Source organism: Elgaria multicarinata, chromosome 3 (assembly GCF_023053635.1).
Source record: "Elgaria multicarinata webbii isolate HBS135686 ecotype San Diego chromosome 3, rElgMul1.1.pri, whole genome shotgun sequence".
Taxonomy (NCBI): Eukaryota; Metazoa; Chordata; class Lepidosauria; order Squamata; family Anguidae; genus Elgaria; species Elgaria multicarinata.
Genome location: NC_086173.1, coordinates 175,455,918 through 175,479,594, shown reverse-complemented (window position 1 = coordinate 175,479,594; position 23,677 = coordinate 175,455,918). Strand labels below are relative to the sequence as shown.

The window sequence follows — 23,677 nt, the reverse complement described above, 5'->3', positions numbered from 1 at the left end:
ATCCTCTTCTCCACGCTCTGCCGGCCCCCCAATCCTCTTCGCCTGCTCCGCTCCTGCTCCGCTCCTGCTTCTACGGTCCGATTAGAAGCGGAGCACATCCCTACAAACCAACCTCCTTGCAGCGCTTCTGGCTTCCCCCCCACCTCACTCAGCACCTGGCCTTCTCTGGAGGGGGGCTGCACCTGCCCAGGGAGGCTGCAGGTGTCTCTCAGGCCTCCTCGGCCTTGGCAAGCGGGGCCTCTTGGGGACTGACAAGGTAGCGGCCGGTTTTGATCTATCGGAATTGAGGCTCTGGAGAAACTGTTTATTCACCTCCCTCCAAGCAAGAGAAGGAAGTCTTGTTGGGAAAGGCAAGTGGAAATGCTCCATGGTTCAACACTTGGAAAGGTGAAGAAGTAAAAAAAATAAATAGTGATTCTAAAAGAGAAGGCACTCGAAGAGAAAGGCAGGCTCCCAATGAATTCTGGGTAACTAACATTAAAAAACTCATTGGCAAGGCCAGTTGGAGAATATCTAGCCAGAAAATGCTGCATCGAAGCTCTTCCCGCAGGATGAAAAGGGTCCCGTGCGGAAGGAGGAGGAGGTTTGGGGCTGTCAAAGAGGCACCATTGTCACTTTCCCGTTAATGAGCAAAAGCTATTGAGCAAGGGACACTCATTGATAGATCGATGGCGAGAAAGTTCTACATACTTCGGTTTAAGTTGGTTTAGGTTGAGTAAGGCGTTGATTTCTGAAAGAACAGACTTCACTGCATTTGGCTTTAGTATGTTGAAGCTTTCTTGGTCTGTTTCAGTCTGATGGGAGCCTTCTAGGAGTCGAGGCCGTGAGCCCCAATTTACAGGAGAGGGGATCACATTGCCCATCAGGCACTACCTACACGAAAAGGTGGTTCGGGTTGTTTTGGTTTTGGAATGACACATGGAGAGTAGGGGTGTGATCCGCTCCGATTAGGAGCGTAGAAGCAGTAGCGGATTGGCCTGCTCCGCCTTACCCAGAGGCGGAGTAGGAGCGGACCGCGGACCCCTAGAAGCAAGGCGAAGAGAAGCGACCATTTTTCGGAGCTCCTAGTTCAGGCGGAGCGCTCCAGTCACCATCTTGAAAACATTTCGCCATAGGATTGCATTGCGGCAAATAATCGCGCATAACTAGGTTGTTTTTGAAGCTATCGTTCTGGAAATTCTTGTGCTCAGAGAGTCGTGGATGGGGGTCATTTTGAGACCACTCTCACCTCTCTGCGTCGTGTGGGTCGCGTGCTATATTTTTTTGAAAATCGGGTCAACCGCGCGGCTCAAACGGCGTTTTCGGCTTTTCGCCCATAGGATTGCATTGAGGGAAAGAATCGGGGATAACTGGGGGGGGTTAAGCTATCGTTCTGAAAATTCCTGTGCACAGAGAGTCGTGGATGGGGGTCATTTTGAGACCACTCTCAACTTTCTGCGTCGTACGGGTCGCGCGCTAGAAGTTTTTTAAAAATCGGCGGGAAAAATACCTTTTTCAAAGGGCTGAGGGGCAGAGTCAGCTCCCGGTCATGATGATCCCAAAGTTGGAGGAGGGCAAAGGCAAAACGGGTAACTTGGGATTCTGGGAAACTTCTCTTTCTTCATCTGAACGGGCTTTTCCCCGTGTTTTTTAACACAGTAGCCCCACCAAATGCACAAACACAACCTGAAATCATATACTAAGCCAAGAATAAGAGATAGAAACACAGCACTGCTCCCCACCCTAACTTTGGGGAACAACTGAAAAGATGTGGTGCAAGGGGATGAGCTCCCCTAGGGCATCTCATTGTGGACGTGCCCCCACTCTCTCCTGCACTGGAAGGCCATTAGAGCCTTCCAAAGAGAGTAAAACGGTGGAGCAATGCCTATCATGAGTTGAAGTGAATGTTCACTTTTTAGTGGTGGAGCGATGCCTGTTATGAGTTGAAGAGAGCGTTTACTTCTTAATCTCAGAGCTGTTGGTGGCTGTCTTGAGTTGAACTGGCAGCTGCTTCCCCCTCCCCCGGGCACGTCCCCCTATTGCTGGTAAAAGACAGATATAGCCTTTTTTAAAAAAATCTTCTTGCTGTTTATTGAGCAACACTGCTGCTTTTAATTCCACCCCTCCTTTGTTTATTTATTGATTTATTCCATTTTATATGCATTACTGGCTTATCCTTGGCTCACTTCCTTATGCCCCCAGAAATGCCAGCTGCATGCCTGCCTGCCTTCCCTCCCTCCTCCCCTGCCCACCTCGCAGGGATGTTGTGTGTGTGTGTGGCTTTGACTCAGGGGAGAAGTCCTTCCTGCGCTCACTTGGAGTTTTGGAAGTTAAAGCCCCGCCAAAAAACAGGGGATGATGGGACTGCCTTGAGTCTCGGCGTGCGTATGTATCCCTGGATAAGCTTTCATGGTGGTGAGTTTGAGGTTTTTTTTTAACGTGCAAAATTGACGGAGCTATGGAAAGGGGTGTTGGATTTTCATAAATTCCCCAAAAATCAGGGGATGATGGGACTGCCTTGAGTCTCGGCGTGCGTATGTATCCCTGGATAAGCTTTCATGGTGGCAAGTTTGAGGTTTCTAACGTGCAAATTGACGGAGCTATGGAAAGGGGTGTGAATGGGGTGCCCGATTTTCAAAAAATCCCCCAAAATCAGGGGATGATGGGATTGCTTTGAAACTTGGCGTGCATGTGTATACCCCCATGAGGTGTCATGGTGCCAAACGTGAGGTTTCTAACTTGAACAGAAAAAAAGTTGTATAATTTTTTAGCTTTCAATGCAAGCCTATGGGGGGGGGAAACGGAGCTCCGGATCCGGATCCGGAGCTCCGAGCGGAGCGGAGCGGAAGTGGGAGGAGCGGGGGCGGGGCGGAGCGGCCCGATCCGGAAAATGGCGGATCTGCAAGTGAAGCGGAGCGGGGGGGTCCGTGCACACCCCTAATGGAGAGACAAGCCCAGAAGCTGCAAAGCAGAGAAAGGAGGGGGGGGAGAGAGAGACACCCTCCCAGCTGCCCCCCTACTGCCCCCCCTTCCTGCTTCCCTTGGACTCCTCCTAATCAGCCCTCCCCCTCTTTCCTGCCCCTCTCCAAATCCTTCGCGAGGCGGAGGAGGAGGAGGAGGAGGAGGAGGAGGAGGAGGAGGAGGAGGAGGAGGAGGAGGATTCCTGCCTTCATTTCATTCTCCCCCTTTCAAATGCTGGAGGAGAAACGAAAGCGCCTTCTCCCCGATCCCGTGTGGGAAAACAGATTCAGGTCAACGATGCTGCAGGAAAGACGTCCGTCAGAACAAACTGGGCTCTTCGGAGAACAAAACACACACTTTTCATCAGCTCATCTCTGCCTTCGCTGCCCAGAAAAGTTGGGCGGAAGGGAGGCGGGTCTGACAAGGTGACTCTTATAACAGCGTGTGGGGGAGCCAGCGTGGCTAGAGTGGCATAAAGGGAAATGGGAGTGGAGGAGATCCAGGTTCTAGTCCCCACTCGGCCATGGAAATCCACTGGGTGACTTTGGGCCAGTCACAGACTCCCAGCCCAGCCTACCTCACAGGGTTGTTGTTGTTGTGGGTATAAAATGTGAAGAGGAGGAGGAGGAAAAAAGGTGGGATATAAATGCAATAATAAAATGAATAAATAAATAAAAATGTTCATTTTCACTGTCTTGCTGTAGTCAAGCTCTGTTTGAAGGGCCTTGCCCGAAACTCCTTCCCCCAGCCTAATGGGAACAGGCCTCGTCATGACAGCCACGGCCAGTCAAATAAGTAAATAAATAAATATTAATAAAAACTTATAAATATGCATTTGTACAAAAATTGCAAATAAACGTTAGCCATTTTGTTTTAACGCTTATTCCCCCTCCCCCTCCCCTTCTACCCCCTTCCCCTCCTCCCTCCCAGACAGAAACTCACCTTTCCTGCCAACTGGTCAAATAAATAAGTAAATAAATGAAATTATGACTAAATGTAAATAAATGCCTCTAAATACGCCTTTGTATAAATACTACAAGTAAAGGTTAGCCACCTTCTTTAGCTTTACTGGTGTCCCTATGAATTGCTTCGCTCTTTACAGAAGGGTCAGGTGGGCAGAAGGAGCGTCCTCCTACCTGGCAGGTGAGTCCGGAGAACGCTTCCCCTCCGCCCCCTGTCCCTCTTCCCTTCCTCCATCCTGGGCAGAAACTCACCTTTCCTGCTTACTGCGGGCCCAGGCTCAAGTACCCCATAGTTGTAGCGGCAGAAGTGATCCACATAGCTCCGGTATTCCCGCAGAAACACTTCCTGGCTGTTCCAGTACTTGGCTATGGGCTCCCCCAGCGTCGTGATGCCCTCGAAGTCCCCGCGGGCGCTGTCGAAGTGGACGAGGTCCTGCCGGTCGTAGATGTACCTGTACAGGAAGCGCACCTGCTGCGTCCCGTTGCTGAAGCGGCATTCCCACTTCGCCTGGGCCAGGAAATGGGGCGCTGGAGAAGGGGGGAGGAAGCGCCCCCGAGGGCGGGAAAAAGGAGGGTCGTGGGTGGGGGGTCCTCAGGCCAGGAGGACCACGCTGAGTCGCTTCTGGCTAGGATTGAGAGACTCGCTCTGGGGCCGATAAAAATGATTAAAATCTTTAATAATTCTTGTCTGTGTCTGGAATGCTTGACGTTTCGGATTAGAAATAAACCTTGTTCAGGAGCTGACAATGAAAACCGTATTCCTATATTTTAAATACTTTCTGAACCCTTTTTACCTTTCTGAGCATTCTGCTGAACTGCCTCTAATCAAAGAGTTCGTAGCCAGTGGTGCCTCCTTACCCTGCCAACTACACGTGAGTCGCTTCTGGATCACAAGTTGCCCCCTTGGCCGGGGCTCGCCCAGACTCAGGCCACACTGGGCACCAACAGCTCATCCAGGCTCCCACCTTTCCCCTTTTAAATACTTTCCCTTTTCCCTTTTAAAGACTCAAGTCCTCAATGAGCAGGAGGGGGGACGGGCATAATTCTAAAGCAGGCTCTCTCCTGCCCAATCGTCTTGCCAGGAAGGAGCCTGCGCCCGCCTCTCAGTGTTTTGGGTCAATGGGAAGAGTCACAACTTCAACTGTGAGCCCTAGAGAGATTTAGACTCTCTCTCTCTCTCTCACACACACACACACAGTTCAACAATGCGCTTTCGGGTTCCTAACAAAACTCCCCATGGAAAACAACGTCAGAAGTCTCAGAATTTGACCTCTCTTCTCCTCAGGCTGCAGCAGATCAGCCTCCAATGACACCTGAGGCTGCACCACAGCCTGGTCTTTCCCCCATGCCTAATTTTAAATGAAACCCAGTTTGGGGCAGGGACCCCCAACCCTCTAGTCCTCTCTGAGGCTCCAGACACACCGCAGAAGTTGCCTTTACATGGATGATCTGCAGCCAGCGTCTCCCCCTGTGCAGCCCAGGAGAGGATCCGGGACAAGGGAGGAATCTCAGCCAGAGACTCAGCAGGCAAAGACTCCTCCAGAGAAAGAGATGAGGTGGTGTCGTGGCTGGACTAGTATCGGATTAGGATCAGATTGGTGACCGTATGGAAAAGAGGACAGGGCCCCCTGTATCTTCAACAGTTGTATAGAAAGGGAATCCCTGCAGGTGCTGCATGCATGCAAAGGACACCTGCTGAAATTCCCTTTTCTGTACAACTGTTGAAGATACGGGCGCCCTGTCCTCTTTTCCATAGGGTCACCCTAATTTAGGAAAGGAACCGAGAATAAAACCACCAAGATCACACACCCCTTAGACAAAGCGACTGTACAACCACACGTGGAATTCTGTGGATGGTTCTGTTCACCGCATCTCAAAAAGGATCCTGCAGAGTTGGGAAAAGTTCAGAATAGGGCTGGAAGAAACTCCCCTCCGAGGGGCAAAGTGACAGCGCATCCGAGGCTCTTTAGCTCAGTGAAAAGGGAAGGAAAGGGAGACGGGACGGAGGGGGACGAGATCACGCAGGGTGCGGAGGGAGCGGAGAGGGGGTGGGCATTTCTTACCCCCTCCCATGATAGTAGAACCCCATGAAGCCAATTAGTGGGAGATTCAGGACAGATCAAAGGAAATACTACAAACGAGAAGGATCTTGGAATTGTTGTAGATCGCAAGCTGAATATGAGCCAACAGTGCGATATGGCTGCAAGAAAGGCAAATGCTATTTTGGGCTGCCTTAATAGAAGTATAGCTTCCAAATCACGTGAGGTACTGGTTCCTCTCTATTCGGCCCTAGTTAGGCCTCATCTAGAGTATTGCATCCAGTTCTGGGCTCCACAGTTCAAGAAGGACGCAGACAAGCTGGAGCGTGTTCAGAGGAGGGCAACCAGGATGATCAGAGGTCTAGAAACAAAGCCCTATGAAGAGAGACTGAAAGAACTGGGCATGTTTAGGCTGGAGAAGAGGAGATTGAGGGGAGACAGGATAGCACTCTTCAAATACTTAAAAGGTTGTCACACAGAGGAGGGCCAGGATCGCTTCTCTATCCTCCCAGAGTGCAGGACATGGAATAACGGGCTCAAGTTAAAGGAAGCCAGATTCCGTCTGGACATCAGAAAAAACTTCCTGACTGTTAGAGCAGTGTGACAGTGGAATCAGTGACCTGGGGAGGTTGTGGGCTCTCCCACACTAGAGGCCTTCAAGAGGCAGCTGGACAAGCATCTGTCAGGGATGCTTTAGGGTGGATTCCTGCATTGAGCAGGGGGTTGGACTCGATGGCCTTGTAGGCTCCTTCCAACTCTGCTATTCTATGATTCTATGATTTTATGAAACTCTTCTTCACACAGTGCAGATTTACCACAAGATGTAGTGACGGCCACCAATCTGGATGGCTTTAAGAGGGGGTAGGATACATTCTTGGAGGAGGAGGCGATCCATGGCTACTAGTCCTCATGGCTATGTGCTCCCTCCCCCTCTCCTCCCCCTCCCCCTCCTCCCCTCACTTTCAAAGGGTCCTCCAGGGAGCGCCAATCCCTCTGGCAAAGTACCCCATCATCTCCCTTTCCTTGAAGAAGCCATGAGGGTCAGCAGAAGTGGGGGTCCTGGGGGGTCCCATTCCTCTGACACTCCCCCTTTTTCCTCACTCGCTCCCTGAGCCTCGGGGGCTTCCTGGATCCCTCTTGCCCCTTTTCTCTCCACAGGGTCTTTGGGCTTAAGGGGGTCTCTGCTGCCCCATTGGGATGGTGGGGAGCAGAAGGGGTCTCTCTCTCTCTCTCTCTTTCTATCCAAGCCCCTCCCCCTCCCTTCTCCTCACCTGGTGGGGGCTTCTTCCCTCCTCCACTTCCAGGGACCACGGAGGGCCCCATCAGCAGCACCATCATCACTGGGAGAAGGGAGGCCCACGCCATGACTGCAGCCCCAGAAGGACAAGGACAGAGAAATCTGTTTCCAGCCCCAGAAGAAAAACTTTTGAGTCTGTTAAAGCAAGGGGTTGGGGGGGGTGGGGGTGGACGGCACTATTTCTGCAAAGTCCCAGAGACGCAGCTTCGCCGGGGCACAGAGAAGCACCAGTGAGAATTCACCGTTCAGCAGCGTCATCAGTCTCCAGGCAGAAGATCCCCTGGCTTGTGCCGCTGGAGGAGATAGGTTTCGACTGCAAGAGAAGGCAGAGGAAGCTCTAGATGTGTGTGTGTGGAGAGGGGGGGGGAGGATGCATTAAAGAGCCCCCCCCCGTTCCTCCTTCCGCCAGGCTTAGTGGGCTGCAGCCTCCTCACCTGGGATGGGGGAGGGGAGGCAACGAGTGGGGTCCTGGGCCCAGTGCTCTTCAACGTTGTTATTAATGACTTGGATGAGAAGGTGCAGGGAACGCTTGTCAAATTTGCAGATGACACAAAATTGGGTGGGATAGCTAATACCCTGGAAGACAGAAACAACCTTCAAAGTGATCTTGCATATTAGAGTAATGCATCCTAGTAATGCACCCAATGAACTGCATCCTAGAGTAATGAAGGAGCTAGCGGAAGAACTCTCAGAACCTTTGTCTATTATCTTTGCAAAATCATGGAAGACGGGTGAGGTGCAGGAAGACTGGAGGAGGGCTAACGTTGTCCCTATCTTCAAAAAGAGGGGAAAGGAGGAACCTGGGAACTACAGACCAGTCAGTCTGACATCCATCCCTGGGAAAATTCTGGAGCGGATTATATAGAAGTCAATCTGTAAACACCTTGAAATCAATGCAGTGATTAGAAGTCAACATGGATTTGTCAGGAACAAATCCAGACAGATTAATTTGATATCATTTTTTGATCGGGTAACCTCCCTTGTGGACTGTGGGAACCCAGCTGAAGACCTTCTTATTCTCTCAGTATTTTAACACTTAATTTCAACTTAAATTTAAATGTTACTGTTCTAACTCTGTATTTTAATCTTATATCAATTTTGTTGCATAGTTTTTACCCTGGTTGTGCTTTTTATACTGTATTTTGTAATTGTGCTTTGAACATGTTGGTTGTTTTATTATGGTTTTAACTTTTGTGAACTGCCCAGAGAGCTTCGGCTATTGGGTGGTATAGAAATGTAATAAATAAATAAATAAATAAATAAATAACGTTAACAAAAAAAACTTGTAGGCTTTTTTGGATTTCAATGCAAGTCTATGGGGGGGGGGGGAAGCAGAGCTCCGATCCGGATCCGGAGTTTTGCAGTGAAGCGGATCAGACTATAGGTGCAGCGGAGCAAAGTGGACCTGATCTGAAAGTTGCGAATCTGGAAGAGAAGCGGATCTGTGGGGTCCGTGCACACCCCTACTGCAGACACACACACCTGCCACTTACTCAGAGTAGACCTCCCCATCCCACCTCCACCAGACAGGGGCTGAAACCTCCCCACCATTTCCCAGAGACAAATCCTGTTGGGCTCCAAGAAACACACACGGCAATGTACATAGCACCATGTACATTGATGGTGCTATATAAATAAATAAATAATAATAATAATAATAATAATTCACCAAAAAAAAAGTATTCTTGTTTTATTAGACAGTTTATTAGAACGTTTGCCTCTAATATGAAAATTGAAAACTAATCCTCTCTAATCAAAGTGAAAAGAGGTCAATGATCAAAATCTTGGAAGCAAAAACACACCCTTTCACAACCTGGTGCCTACAAGATGTGCTGTGGTATAGATCCCATCATCCCCAATGGCAGTTTTGGCTGGGTAGGCTAGGATTTGTAGTCCAACACACTGGGAGGTCTGCAGGCTGCCACAGCACATAGGAAGCTGCCTTCCACAGAGTCAGACCCTGATTGGTCTAGTTCACTGTGGGGGGGGGAATGTGGTGCCCACCAGATGTGATGGATTACAATTCCCATAAGCCCCAGTCAGCAGGGGCTGGGATTGTGGGAATCATAGCTGAAAACACCTGGAGGGCACTAAAACGCCGATTCCTAGCCCGGTCTGGCCTGGAGCTTCTGCTGGAGGTTCAACCTGGGACCTTCCGTATTCTCAGCAGGGGATCCGGACAGAGCTACGTCCAATCCCCAAAAAGGGTGTGTGGGTTTTTTCTGTCCCCTTCAACGCAACCTGGTGATTTCCTGCAACTCAAGCAACAAGCAACAGGTGTTTTCCATTCTCTGTCCCTCCACTTAGAGCGGAATCCGCTTACGGGTCTCAGCGCTTCAGGATGCTGTTAGGGATGAACTAATTCAGACAGTGGACCCCGGAGTGATGGTCCTGCCAGGGGAGGAAGAGACCCTGACCAGCAGAGCTGATGCTGATCAGAAACCCAGGGAAGGAGAAGGATCTTCTCAGCACGTGGCAGGATGAATCCCCTGCCCCCAAAAGAAAAAAAAGGGAAAAAACAGGAACAGGGGCGTCGTAGCAGGAGGAGGAAGTCCAGGCTGGGGGGTCTCTTCTTTTTCACCCCCTTCAGTTTTGCATCTTCCAAGGAAAGGCTTAAACCAAAGAGCTTCAGTAGCTATGCAAAGAGTTTCTTTCCATGTTGGGACTCAGAGGTGGAAGGTCTAGTCGACAAGGGCTGGGAGGGAAAAGGCAGGAGAGTTAAAAACGCATATTAAAATACATACATTAAGCGGAAAGTTCATATTTAGATGGAGTGTCAGGAATATTGACTTTCCCGGGGTCTCTCCCACCCAGACCCCTTTTACTCTACAGCCCCTCATGGGCCAACCACAACCCACTCAGAATGACCGACGGACCTTCCAGTAACTCCTGCTATGCAGGGCGGGGGGGGGGGGTTGCAGCCAGGTCAGAGGGGGGGGCACCACATCAACGTCCCTGGAGACTCTGCTGCTGACTCAAAGCTTGTCCTATTTTGACAGCTCGAAAGGGAGGCCTCAGAAAGACACGGCTGATTAGAAGCACCAGCAAGTTTGATTGTGTTCTTTGAGGGCTGAATTGAGACCAAGGATGTATCTCCGCCTTTGGAAGTGTTCGATTCACATGGCCAAACCAGGAAGGCTGCGTTGACCCAACGTCTTGTGCTTGTGGAGTCTCCCTGTGCTTTCCTGAGAAACAGGAGAGTTTTCCTCAAAGCCCCCCTTGCATTTCAGTGCCTTTGGGCCCCTCTGACTGACTCCCCCCCCCCTTTCTGCATCCTTATACATCTGTCAATTTGGCTTGCAATTAATCTGACCTGTCAGAAGTGTAATTAATCAGGACAATGCCCCATTTGACTGTCATTTCTATTGTTGTTACTGTTGCTGTAGGAACTGCTTTTAGTAGTGGACTTTAAGCTGTGATGTTAATAGTGTTATAGTTAACCACTTACAGATTTTCCTCTATTAAGTGGTATAAGTACTAAAAAACAAGCAAAGCGCATCTGAGGAAGAGGTTTCTGCCCATCCAAGGTTCTGCCAGAACAAATTTGGCAAGTCTTCAAGGTGCCACAAGATGCTTAGTGGTTTCCCCAGCAAGAGACCCACAGGGCTGCTGCTCTCAGATGCCGCAGAGGTGCTGCACTCTGGACGTGGGCTTTGTGGGGTCATTTTGAAATATCCGTCAGCTGCTTTGGGCGACTGGTTTTGGAAAGGCAGGATAAAAACCAACACAAGGAATTTGGGGGGAGGAGGTGTGTGGAGAGGCCTTACCTGCAGGGGGTTGGATGGGTGTTGCTAAAGAGAGAGAGAGAGAGAGAGAGAGAGAGAGAGAGAGAGAGAGAGAGATGGAGACACAGTTATGTCCGTGGAGGGGTCGTGTTGTTCACTGGGAGGGCCAAGATGCCCCCCTCCCCTCCCAGGCCCTGAAGTGTCTCATAAAGCACAAACCTCCCAGAACTCTTTTCTCTGCCCAACTTAAATCCAGGACTGAGCTCTCTTTGAAGGGGGAGGGTTCTTTCTTCCCTCCCTGCCACTTCCCATTTTCATAACACTTTCAAGTGATCTAAAGCTGACAACAACAACCCTGTAAGGTAAGCCAGTGTTATTATCACTCGTATTGCAGATGGGGTGGGGAAATGGAGGCTGAGAGTGAGCAGCTGGCCTAAGGCCACCTGCTGAGTTTATGGCAGAGGTGGAATTCGAACTGCGGGTTTCCTGAGACACTGTCCAGTCTTTTAGCCACTCAGCCAGGAGGGGTACAGGGTGCTCACTCTTCTTGGATCAGGGCCCCAACCTTTTCAAAGGGTCTTATCCAGGGGGATCCTGTGGTATTATTATTATTATTATTATTTATTTATTTATTTATTTATATAGCACCATCAATGTACATGGTGCTGTACAGAGTAAAACAGTAAATAGCAAGACCCTGCCGCATAGCAGAAGCTGGGAGATGAAGATGAGAGCGGGGAGAGGGGGCAGCCTCCACCCCAAATCCCTTGCTCCCCTCCCCCACAGAGTTGCTCTGGTGCCACCCATTTCTCCCACACACCTAGACCCCATTCAGACAACACTTTCAGTAACACCTCACTGGGCCTGTTCAGACGACACGCGGAGCCCCGGTTAGGCTGCTAACCCGTCTTCATTAAATGGTTAGTGAATTATTTATTTATTTATTTATTTATTACATTTCTATACTGCCCAAAAGCCGGAGCTCTCTGGGCAGTTCACAAAAATTAAAACCATTCAAAGTATAAAACAACAGTATAAAACCATAATATATAATATAATATAATATAATATAATATAATATAATATATAGTAGCCACCATGGTCAGGAATGGTTCAGATGACATGCGAAGCCATGATTTTTCACTGAAAATGCTTAACTACTATGGCTTAGTCTGTCATCTTGTTAGCATAGGTGCCTCCATTTTCTAAAGGAAGCTATGAAGTAGCCATTATACAGTAAGCGAAGTGTCACATATGCGAGAATGTCTCCTTGAGTATTCTCCTTGGCTGTCTCCTTGTGTCTGTCTTATCTAATGAAAACATAGCCTCGGCTCCAGTGCTTCGGTGTCAAAGTTAGCTTACAGTAACTTTGCTTAGAGTATAGCAAAGGTGATTGTTTAGCAGAAATTAGCTATGCTCCAGTGTTATGTACTGGGCCCTGCCCCTTTCATGCTTGAAATGCTGTGCTGAATTCCCAATTTCTCTGTCTGACTGCTCGCCTTTGAAGAGACTCAGATCTTAATTATAATCAAAAAAGCGCTTTTGAACCCTCTGTCACTGGAAGTGTGGAGTCGTGCTTGGGGGCTGTTTGGATCTCATCCCTGGGTGAAGAACATTGATCTAACAATTGGTGCCATGACTTGGATGATAACCCAGCGTCGGTCTGGGCCTGCTGGTGGAACAGGGGGCCTTGATTGAGAGGAAGCAATCTCCAGGAGATTTCTCCTGCCTCTAGCAGGTTCGATCGTGCATTGTGCAGACCATGGAGACCGAATTGACGGGACCATTCGAGCCAAGGTTGGAAAATCGACTCCACCCAACAGACGGAAGGGAACCAGGCAACAACAAATTGCAGTCAGACGTGACAAGAAAGGGCAGAAAGTTGCCCTAAATGCAACTACAATTGAAGCTTGGAAGCACCCCTGGGTCCTTGTGTCAGTATCCTTTGAAATTAGAAGCCAGAAGAAGAATACAGCTATTTATCGCCTTTTAAAAATTGGACTTGTGAAATGATTAAAGCAATGAAAAACTCAAGCTTGCACTGGCTTTACCTGATGGAAGAAAACCTTACCTACTGTACGTCCATGAGAGAAAAGAATAGCCTCAGGTGTGCTGTGCCAAAAAGTCAAGTCCCACCTGAAGACCAGTGGAGTACAGTGGAAGAAGCCGACACCTGAACCCCGCCCGCCAGTCCAGATATGAGATCAGCCTCCTCATGGACCCAAGGCTCGCCTTCAGAGCCATTGCCTCATTAAATTCTGCCACATTGAAGCCTGAACTACAAAGAAAAGAAGATGTTCCAGAGCATGATTGCCTTGAAGCCTTGCAATTTGGCACCAAACCTCGCCCAGACCTGTATGATGACCTCGAGTTGTTTACCGATGGATCCAGCTTTGTGCAAGATGGAAAAAGATATACAAGAATGGCGATAACAGATGGATATGAAAATGGCATCCAGCTACAATTGTATAACAAGCAGCTGAATTCATAGCATGCACAGAAGCCCTGAAACTTGATTCAGGCAAAAGACTGATTCAAAATATCACATGGACAGATTTGGAAAGAAAGAAGATTTGTGACTGCCAGTGAGCAGCCAGTGGCCCATGGAGAATTAACAATTGATTTGTTAGAAGCCCTGATGTTGCTAAAAGAAGTTGCAGTTGTCCATGTTCAAGCACATGGAGAAGAATCATCATGATTACCCTGTTTAAAAACCTACATTCCCAAGATGGACATTCATCAGCCTCTTCAATGGCTGAAGGACTTTTGAGAACCATGATCAGCCAAAGAAGATAGATAGATGCTCAGCGAATTGTTTCTACTTGCCTCATTTGTCAAAAAGGTAATGCATCAAGAAAAGCCCCTGCAGCCATGAGAGAGAGAGAGGCCATGGGTTTGTTATCCTTTTCAAAGAATCCAGATTGACTTTGCTGAAATGTAAAAGTTTTTTTGAATACCTACTTGTTTTTGTTGACTAACTGACTGGTTAAGTGGAAGCTTAACCAGAGAGGTCCGCCTGGCACCTACACTGTACTCCTTTCATCACCAGCTGAAGACCTTTTTATTCACTCAGTATTTTAACACTTAATTTTAACTTAAATTTAAATTATACTGTTTTAACTCTGTATTTTAACCTTATATCAATTTTGCTGCATGGTTTTATCCTGGTTGTGCTTTTTATACTGTATTTTGTATTTGTGTTTTTAACCTGTTGGTTGTTTTATGATGGTTTTAATTTTTGTAAACCGCCCAGAGAGCTTTGGCTATTGGGCGGTATAAAAATGTAATAAATAAATAATAAATAAATAAATAAATAAGCTTTTCCCTGCCTAAAACCATAGAATCAGATCTAGAAAGCTATTTTACTTCTTAGGTAGTGCAGAACGTGGCAAACCCCACAAATAGACTGGCACCTCCATACCCTATCGAGACTCCAGTCTAGTAGATAGGTAGAGAGAATGAATAGGACCCTGAAAGAAAAAAAATCAACTAGAAACCTCCTTGAAATGGGTGGATGCACTTCCAATTGTGTTGTCAAAAGTCAGAAAAAGTCTTAAATTGTTTCCTTTTGAACTAATGTTTGGTTTTCCCCCTCAGGTTTTAGAAATTAAGTGAGAATTGGGGAATGATTTATTCCAGGAATATGTAATTGCCCTGCAGTTTTCTTTTTCAGCTCCATTGTTACGCTGCACCTTTCCAGAGATTGCCATTAGAATCATAGAATCATAGAATAGCAAAGTTGGAAGGGGCCTACAAGGCCATTGAGTCCAACCCCCTGCTCAATGCAGGAATCCACCCTAAAGCATCCCCGACAGATGGTTGTCCAGCTGCCTCTTGAAGGCCTCTAGTGTGGGAGAGGCCACAACCTCCCTAGGTAACTGAAGGACCCTATCCACCTGTTCCAGCCTGATGATAAAGTCCTGCTCAAAAGTAGAACCCTAGAAGTGAGAAGGTCCTTATTGCATTGTACTTATAAGTCATTCTGCTGTGAAGTTATTAGAGACAGAAAAATAGACACATTGTTCTAGAATAAAGCCTCTGCCTCCCCTGAGGACCAGAAACTCAGAGGACACAGGCGAAGCTGAGAGCAACAGCCCTCTGCCTTCTGGTTCACCGGAAGCCGCCAGAAGCACAGGCAAAGAAACCAGCACAGAGTGAGTACTCAGCCCAACATTTAAAAGGCACTAAAGTTAAATTTGATAAGCAAAACTAATGAGCTTACATTTGTGTGAAGATTGTGTAGCTGTAATTTTGATAATTCTTATCCTGTTCATAAGTTTCTTACTTTGGTAGTTCCAAGTGATTCTTTGATTGCCATGGCAAATGTCTTTAAGAAAGAATTTTGCCTATATTTGTGCCTTTTACCACTCATAAGTAATTTGACTTCACTTCACAATTGCCAAACGTTCCTTGCAAACCCTTATCTTCCTGCCCTGCAAAAGCTTGTGACAACCACACAAGCCAAAAACTGTTGGATTTGTGAACAACTAGAGAAGAAAGATGTAAGTAATAAATTACTTCCAGTCCCTGTGTTAGATCAATGTTCTTTTCACCCAAGGACGAGATCCAAACAGCCCTTAAGCACGACTCCACCATTCCAACGACAGAGGGTTCAAAAGCGCTTTATTGATTAGTAATCAAGGCCTGGTCTCTTCAAAGGGAGCAATCAGACAAAAGACATAGGGAATATGGTACAGTATTAAAGCTTTCAAGGGGCAGGGCCCAGTAGCAGCATTAACCAATCAGAACATAACACTGAGGCATAGCTAATTATGCTAAACAGTCCTGTAAACAATACCTTTGGCCTGACAGTAAGTTACAGAGAGTTAACTTCAACACAGACAGCTGGAGCCAGGACTCTTGTTTATATTAGTAATCAAGGATGCAAGGACGCACACAAGGAGACATTCTCATACAGGGCATTTTGACATTTTGCTTGGAGTGCAATGGAGATTTTACAGTTTCCTGTTAAAAATGGAGGTGGTTCTGCTAACATTTCCCCCCCTTTAAAGCAATTTAAAAATCAAGCTTGCTAACTTCTTTTAGATCATCTGTGGCTAAGGCTTCACAATACAAATACATTTGCTGGTGGATTACAGACTTTGCAAGATTTTTCATAAAAGACAAAATACAGGGAAGGCAAAAAGCAAGGATAAACAAAAATCATTACAATGGAACAAAATACAATGCAAGAAATCCCTCTTTTAACTACTCTATGGTAGTCCTTGGTGAAAGAACATTGATCTAACAAATGGCGCCTGACTCGGATCTACCCCAAGACAGATTCATGCCTGCCAGTGGGGCCTAGATTGAGAAGCGATCGCCAAGAGAGATTTCTCTTGCCTCAAGTAGGTTAACATGCACTGTGCAGACATGGAGACCGAATTGACGGGACCATTCGAGCCAAGGTTACAAAATCGACTCCACCCGACAGATGGAAGGGAACAGGCAACAACAATTTGCAATCAGACGTGATTAGAAAGGGCGAAGACGGGAGACGGCTATTTGGTGAGTGAAACCTTTAATCCCATGGACCCTGACGGGAAATGGAGGGAGTGGGTGTTCACAATTGACCTCAGAAATGGGAAGCTTATAGTCAGTATTGGAAAAGAGTCCCCGAGCCCATTGGGGTTGTTGTCTTTGGGAAAGCTTTCAATAAAGCGCTTTTGAACCCTCTGTCGTTGGAATGGTGGAGTCGTGCTTAAGGGCTGTTTGGATCTCGTCCTTGGGTGAAAAGAACATTGATCTAACACCTGTGCCCCTAACCTATTGGACCTCAAAAGTAAACACAGGATGGGCAGCTGACTGAGTCTTAAAAATAAATTACACACATGCTACCAGAAGCTTGTAGATACGAGATCCATGCTCCAAAGGACTCGTAGCCTACCAAGTAATACCTAATTAAATAAAACACTCAATATGCAGAGAATCAGAGAATTCAACTGGCCAAAATATAAGATAATTAAAAGTTCAGAATTGTGCACACATATTATGATTTGATTCTACCCAAAGACTTTTACAGCCCTACGTTACAGATGAAAAGAAAGTTAACAAACAAAAATCTATATGCAGTGGCACATATAGTTTTAGTGACATGCCCTCCTATAGTTTTGCCAATCCTACACTCTATGGTTTAAATTTCACAGATGTCATTTAGAAAAATGAATCGATGGCCTTATTAAACAACTCTGTGTTCTTTTTCAGCGAAAGTGGAGCCACTTTCATAAGTCTTTCATAAAATAGGACAACCACTCACTGATGATCTATTTAGATGGTTCACTAGTTAGTTACCCAATATGGAGTAGTTAAAAGAGAGATTTCTTGTGTTTTATCTCATTGTAATGATTTTTGCTTATCCTTGCTTTCTGTCTTCCCTGTATTTTGCCTCTTGTGAAAAATCTTGCAAAATCTGTAATCCACCAGAAAATGTATTTGCATTATGAAGCCTTAGCCATAGAAGACCTAGAAGAAGCTAGCAAGCTTAAGTTTAAAATTGCTTTAAAGGGGGGAAATGTTAGCATAGGTGCCTCCATTTTCTAAAGGAAGCTATGAAGTAGCCATTATACAGTAAGCGAAGTGTCACGTATGCGAGAATGTCTCCTTGAGTATTTTTATTTATTTATTTATTTATTACATTTCTATACCGCCCAATAGCCGAAGCTCTCTGGGCGGTTCACAAAAATTAAAACCACAGTAAAACACCCAACAGGTTAAAACACAATTACGAAATACAGTATAAAAAGCGCAACCAGGATAAAACCACACAGCAAAGTTGATATAGGATTAAAATACAGAGTTAAAACAGTAAAATTTAAATTTAAGTTAAAATTAAGTGTTAAAATACTGAGTGAATAAAAAGGTCTTCAGCTGGCGACGAAAGGAGTACAGTGTAGGCGCCAGGCGGACCTCTCTGGGGAGCTCGTTCCACAACCGGGGTGCCACAGCGGAGAAAGCCCTCCTCCTAGTAGCCACCTGCCTCACTTCCTTTGGCAGGGGCTCACGGAGAAGGCCCCCTGTAGATGATCTTAAGGTCCGGGTAGGTACATATGGGAGGAGGCGTTCCTTCAGATAACCTGGCCCCAAACCGTTTAGGGCTTTAAATGTTAATACCAGCACTTTGAATTGGGCCCGGACCTGGACTGGCAGCCAATGAAGTTGTAAAAGGACTGGCGTAATGTGATCTCGCCGGCCAGTCCCTGTTAATAACCTTGCTGCCCTGTTTTGCACCAGTTGAAGTTTCCGGACCGTTTTCAAAGGCAGCCCCACGTATAACGCATTGCAGTAATCCAAACGAGAGGTTATCAGAGCATGGATAACTGTAGCTAAGCTATCTCTGTCCAGATAAGGGCGCAGCTGGTATATCAGCCTGAGTTGATAAAAGGTGCTCTTTGCCACTGAGTTCACCTGTGCCTCAAGTGACAGTTCTGGATCGAAGAGCACCCCCAAACTACGGACCCGATCCTTTAGGGGGAGTGCAACCCCGTCCAGGACAGGGCAAACATCACCTCGTATTCAGTATTCTCCTTGGCTGTCTCCTTGTGCCTGTCTTATCTAATGAAAACATAGCCTCGGCTCCAGTGCTTCAGTGTCAAAGTTAGCTTACAGTAACTTTGCTTAGAGTAGAGCAAAGGTGATTGTTTAGCAGAAATTAGCTATGCTCCAGTGTTATGTTCTGATTGGCTCATACTGATACTGGGCCCTGCCCCTTTCATGCTTGAAATGCTGTGCTGAATTCCCAATTTCTCTGTCTGACTGTTCGCCTTTGAAGAGACTCAGATCTTGATTATAATCAATAAAGCGCTTTTGAACCCTCTGTTGCTGGAAGTGTGGAGTCGCACTTGGGAGCTGTTTGGATCTCGTCCCTGGATGAAGAACATTGATCTAACAGTCTGAACAGGGTCAGTGACACACGGACACCCCATTACCTTTCTTCTTCTTCATGTAGAGGCAGAGTCCCACGGCCACAAAGACCACGCCCAGCACGGCCCCCACGGCCCCCATCCACACTTTGCTCCTGGCAGAGTCCGACTTCCGTGGCTCTGTGGAAGGAGAGAGACCAGGAGCCCCTCGTGAGCAGGAGGATCAGGGCCAGGTTTGGCCTCTCAGCCTCCAGGTGTTCAAGGGAGGATCCGTTCCATGCGTTACACCCAGGGAGGGTCTTTTTCAGCCCCCACTGCTGACCTCTCCTCAAACTCCAGAGATCACAGACAGGCTATGAGGCCTGAAAGGTCGCTTCCTGTAAAGCCCCTTGCCCCCCAGGGGAGAGGAGGGGGGATCGTAATTTCCAGGATACTTTATGAATTCCCACTTGCAAACTGGTGCTCTGAACTGGAAAGGGGAGGTCCATCACTAGAGCAGTATATGGGGCCTGTTGGGAACCCAAAACCCTCACCTGAAGGATATGTAAGCCTATGCAGCAGGGTCTTGCTATTTACTGTTTTACTCTGTACAGCACCATGTACATTGATGGTGCTATATAAATAAATAAATAAATAAATAATAATAATAATAATAATAATAATAATAATAATGGAAGCGAAGCCACGAATCACAAGCAGACGTGGGCTCCTTTCACCAGCTGTGGGCTGATTGTGGCTGAAATGGGAGTTCAAAAGCACAGCAGCCTGGAGCGCCTCTGATCTCTGGGGTCTCTATGGGGCTTGTGGTTCCCCAGCCCCATCTGAAGGTCTCCCACTGATGCCTCCAAAGTCTACGTCCTTCTCTCTGGACACGTTGCCACAACCCCCCAGTTCCCAGTTCCCAGTCCCCATGACACATGCAGCTGGAACAACCGAGTGTTGCTTCCTTGCTCCCTGAAACATGCGCGGAAGCCTAATCCTGACTCCATTTCCCTCCCAGAAGAGGAGCCCTGATGCTGGATCAGGCCAAGGGACTCCCCAGTCCATCCTTCTGTTCCCAGAGTGTCCAACCAGATGCCCCAATGGGAAGCCCAGAAGCACAACGGCCCTTGTTCACCAGCGACTGATGTTCAGAGGGGGCTTCCACATGGACAGCTCCTGGCGTTACCCTCTTCACAAGGGAAGGAAGGAAGGAAGGAAGGAAGGAAGGAAGGAAGGAAGGAAGGAGAGGTGGGTGAACATGGGAGGGGGCTGCAAACAGAGGTCATTCTCATCTGAGACCCAGTAAAAGTCTATAAAAGGGGCAGGGGGATTGCTCAAGAAAAGCCTCAGCCAGAGACACAGAATCATAGAATGGCAGAGTTGGAAGGAACCTACAAGGCCATTGAGTCCCATGTATTGCCTGTGATCCTGGAGGTGGCATAGAGCCATCCGGGCTACTAGCCACTGATGGCCATGTCTAATCCCCTCCTAAAGCCCTCCATGTTCAGGGTCATCACCCCGTCCTGTGGTAGCGGACTCCTTAGTTTCACAATGCGTTCTGCACTACTAATCCTAATAGTAGTTCAAGAGGCAGCTGGACAACCATCTGTCAGGGATGCTTTAGGGTGGATTCCTGCATTGAGCAGGGGGTTGGACTCGATGGCTTTAGAGGCCTTTTCCAACTCTACTATTTTAAAATTCTATGATTCTAATATTGAATTTAGGCTCCATCTTTCTACAAAACTTCACAGGGTGGCTTATACACATCAGCGTAGTCCAAAATAAGATGCAAATCACTTACAACCTAACAAATAATCCAGCCCCAGTTTTAAAAGCAGCAACTCACAAGATCCACGACTGGGAGCCGGGGGTGGGGTGGGGGCTGCCCAGTTCTCCCCCTGCTCTAGCTCCTGCATCTCCTGCCAGACCCAACCAGGACCCGGGAGCTGAGGCTCTTTCCAGAGCTCACAGGGAACTTCACCGGTGGTAACTGCAAGATACGCTAGTCCTTAGGCAACATGAATTTGGATTCAAGGCTAATGGGGCGGGGAGGGGCATCAACCTGAGAGATGGGGGGCTGGGGAGAGGGCCCCCCATAAATCCTGCTGTCCCTTCTCAGTCTTGTAAGCGTGGCAAAGAGAGAGTGGCAGTTTGAGATCTGCTCTGGCTCAACACACCTTCTCCTTTGACTATGTTCCGTTCACCTGGCTTCCTTTCATCTGTCCAGAATCCCCCACCATTCAGCTTCATGGGATGACTCCTCCCCCCCTTTGGGTCCTGGGATTGTGAGAGATGGAGAAGAACGTCTCCCTGCCCACTTTGGCCACACCAGGCATCATCTTCCACACCTGGATCAATTCTCCCCTTACTCACTGCCCCCCCAACTGCATCCTGGTATTATAATCTTGTACACCTGGATCAATTCCCCTCTTAATCGCCAGCTCCAGACTTGGGCTCACATTAAGAACCTCCATCAGATCAGGGTAGCTCCTGAGAAGTGTGTGTGTGGGTCTCTGCATCCTCAGCAGGTCAGGAATGACACAGGAATGTAGAATTCCCACCCTATTTGCAGGATTGTAACTAAGGAAGGAAGGAAGGGAAGGGAGGCTCCTACCCCACTGGACGGTGATGGGGGCCTCCAGGCTGGCGTGCTCCACGTGGCAGGTGTAGACGTCTCCGTGCTCCGGCTTCGTCTCCAGCATCACCTGGGTCTGGTAGGTCCAGTCCCCGTTCCGGAGCTCCTCCCTGTAAAAGACCCCTTCCTTCTGCTCCTGCCCGTTCTTCAGCCACTGGATCTCAATCTCCAGGGGATAGAAACTGGCTGCAGTGCAGAGCAGGAGCGTGTTGGGGGACAGGGGGTCTTCCTTGGTGGGGGAGATGGAGACGGGGTCTTCCTTGGTGGGGGAGATGGAGACGGAGGGCTGAACTGGAGGGAAAAGAAGAAGGATGTGTGAGAGACACGAGGAGGGAAGGGAAAAGGAAGGGCTGAGAGAGATCAAGACAACAGAGGAGAGTTTCCTGCGCAGATAGACGCCCTCCTGGGGGCTCCACAAATAGGGCAGGGCGCTCACAGTCCTTTGGTCCCCCCCCCGCCGCAGCTGCTATCGCTGTATCGGAATTCGTAACTCACCTCCCACAAAGCAAGAAAAGACACCTGGTTATGAAATGCCAACGGAACCAGAAGTGAAAATGATTAAGGATTAAACATGTGGACAGGTGAATAAGTTTTTTAAAAAAGCATTAAAGAATAGGGTTAGGGTTAGGGTTAGGGTTAGAGAAGCAGGTTCACAAAGAATTCTGGTTAACGGATATTAAAAAAAACTAATTGGCACAGCTAGTTGGATAATATTTAAAAAGAAAATGATGGTTTTAAGATCAACACTCATGATGAAAAGGGTCATGGGAGGGAGGGAGGAGGGAGGTCTGTCAAAGCTGCACCATTCTGCAAGGAACAATCATTGATATATCGATGTCTAGAAAGATCTATATGCCTTGGTTTCATTAGTAAAGGTTGAATAAGGACTTGTTTCCTCAAAGATATACTTTAAAATTTTATCTAGCCTGCAGTGAATATGTTGAATTTTAAATTTGCCTTTTAATAATGTATGAGTTTTAAATGTTTTAATCAGTTATATGATGTTTGCATTCGTGTTGTACCCCGCCTCGTTCTAGAGGGAGAAGCTGGTACCAAATCATTACTATCCAGTGAAATTTTAGAATGTTTTAAGGATGTTTTAAAGATGTTTTAATCACGTGTGGTATGTTTTTAATCGGTTTTTAATGTGTTTTTTATAACATGTTTTTATACTGTTTGTTTTATACTTCGAATGGTTTTAGTTTTTGTGAACCGCCCAGGGATCTTCGGCTATTGGGCGGTATAGAAATGCAATAAATAAATAAATAAATAAATAAATAAAATTTTATTATTATTATTGTCTTTTCCAATCCAATGGGAACCTTCAAGGAGTTGAGACTGTGAACCCCAATTTACGGGAGAGGGGACTGTGACGTTTTACTGTTTGTGACGTAAGTATTTGCAATGATTTACTGTTTAGTGCTGTTTAGAACCTAAGTGCTGTGGACACTGGATGGTAAGGGGTGAATATTATTGAGGGAGGGAGTAGAATGTGTGGGGTGAATGCTGATTGGCTGCTATTATTATTTATTTATTTATTTATTTATATAGCACCATCAATGTACATGGTGCTGTACAGAGTAAAACAATAAAATAGCAAAACCCGGCCGCATAGGCTTACATGCTAATAAAATCATAATAAAACAATAAGAAGGGGAAGAGAATGCACCAAACAGGCACAGGGTAGAGTAAAACTAACAGTATAAAAGGCAGGACAAAATCAAGTTTTAAAAGCTTTAGGAAAAAGCTGCTGGTACAAAGGTTTGTATTGGCAGTTAGCAGTGAGAGGGAGGAGTTAGTGAAGGAAGCAGTTGAGTGGGGTGTGTGGAGAGAGAGACTGAGAGAGAGAGACAGAGAGAGAGACAGAGAGAGAGAGTCTGTGATGGGTCTAGAGCGAGAGTAGGATAAGGGTGCATACCCATAACAAAGTATTTATGGAGCCTAATAACTCTATTATAAAAGTAATAACACAAATCAAATTAAAAGTCACTTTCGCAAGATAACATCTCAAAAAAACATCACAAAAAAATTCCCAAGAAGTTCCTCAAATTGTTTTTAGAGGCTTGTGTACAATTGCAAAATAAAGGGTCACATGAGCTACCAGGCAGTATTATCTACACAAAGAGGCAGTGGGGAAGGGGGAAGGCAGGTGTCTTGTTTTAGGACTAAGGAAGCCGCTTCACCACCCAGAACAGCAACGGGGAACCTCCGGCTTGCATTGGCGTTCCGGAAGGACAC

General features: G+C 47.1%; 3 protein-coding genes across 3 annotated transcripts in view; all 3 read right to left on the bottom strand.

Annotated features, from left to right (window-relative positions):
* Positions 1-7,335, bottom strand: part of LOC134396455 (H-2 class II histocompatibility antigen, E-S beta chain-like) — a 79,303-nt gene extending 71,968 nt beyond the window's left edge. Inside the window, exons 1-2 of the mRNA XM_063122964.1 lie at positions 7,213-7,335; positions 4,155-4,430 (exon numbers count right to left, since the gene is read on the bottom strand). Coding sequence (XP_062979034.1) covers positions 4,155-4,430; positions 7,213-7,306 — 370 coding nt within the window. The 5' untranslated portion in view covers positions 7,307-7,335. The remainder of the gene's footprint in view (positions 1-4,154; positions 4,431-7,212) is intronic.
* LOC134396454 (rano class II histocompatibility antigen, A beta chain-like) overlaps positions 1-23,677 on the bottom strand; it is a 116,373-nt gene that overhangs the window by 8,639 nt on the left and 84,057 nt on the right. Inside the window, exon 3 of the mRNA XM_063122962.1 lies at positions 21,688-21,730. Coding sequence (XP_062979032.1) covers positions 21,688-21,730 — 43 coding nt within the window. The remainder of the gene's footprint in view (positions 1-21,687; positions 21,731-23,677) is intronic.
* Positions 9,801-23,677, bottom strand: part of LOC134396459 (rano class II histocompatibility antigen, A beta chain-like) — a 51,866-nt gene continuing 37,989 nt past the window's right edge. The window contains exon 6 of the mRNA XM_063122981.1: positions 9,801-9,933. Coding sequence (XP_062979051.1) covers positions 9,920-9,933 — 14 coding nt within the window. The 3' untranslated portion in view covers positions 9,801-9,919. The remainder of the gene's footprint in view (positions 9,934-23,677) is intronic.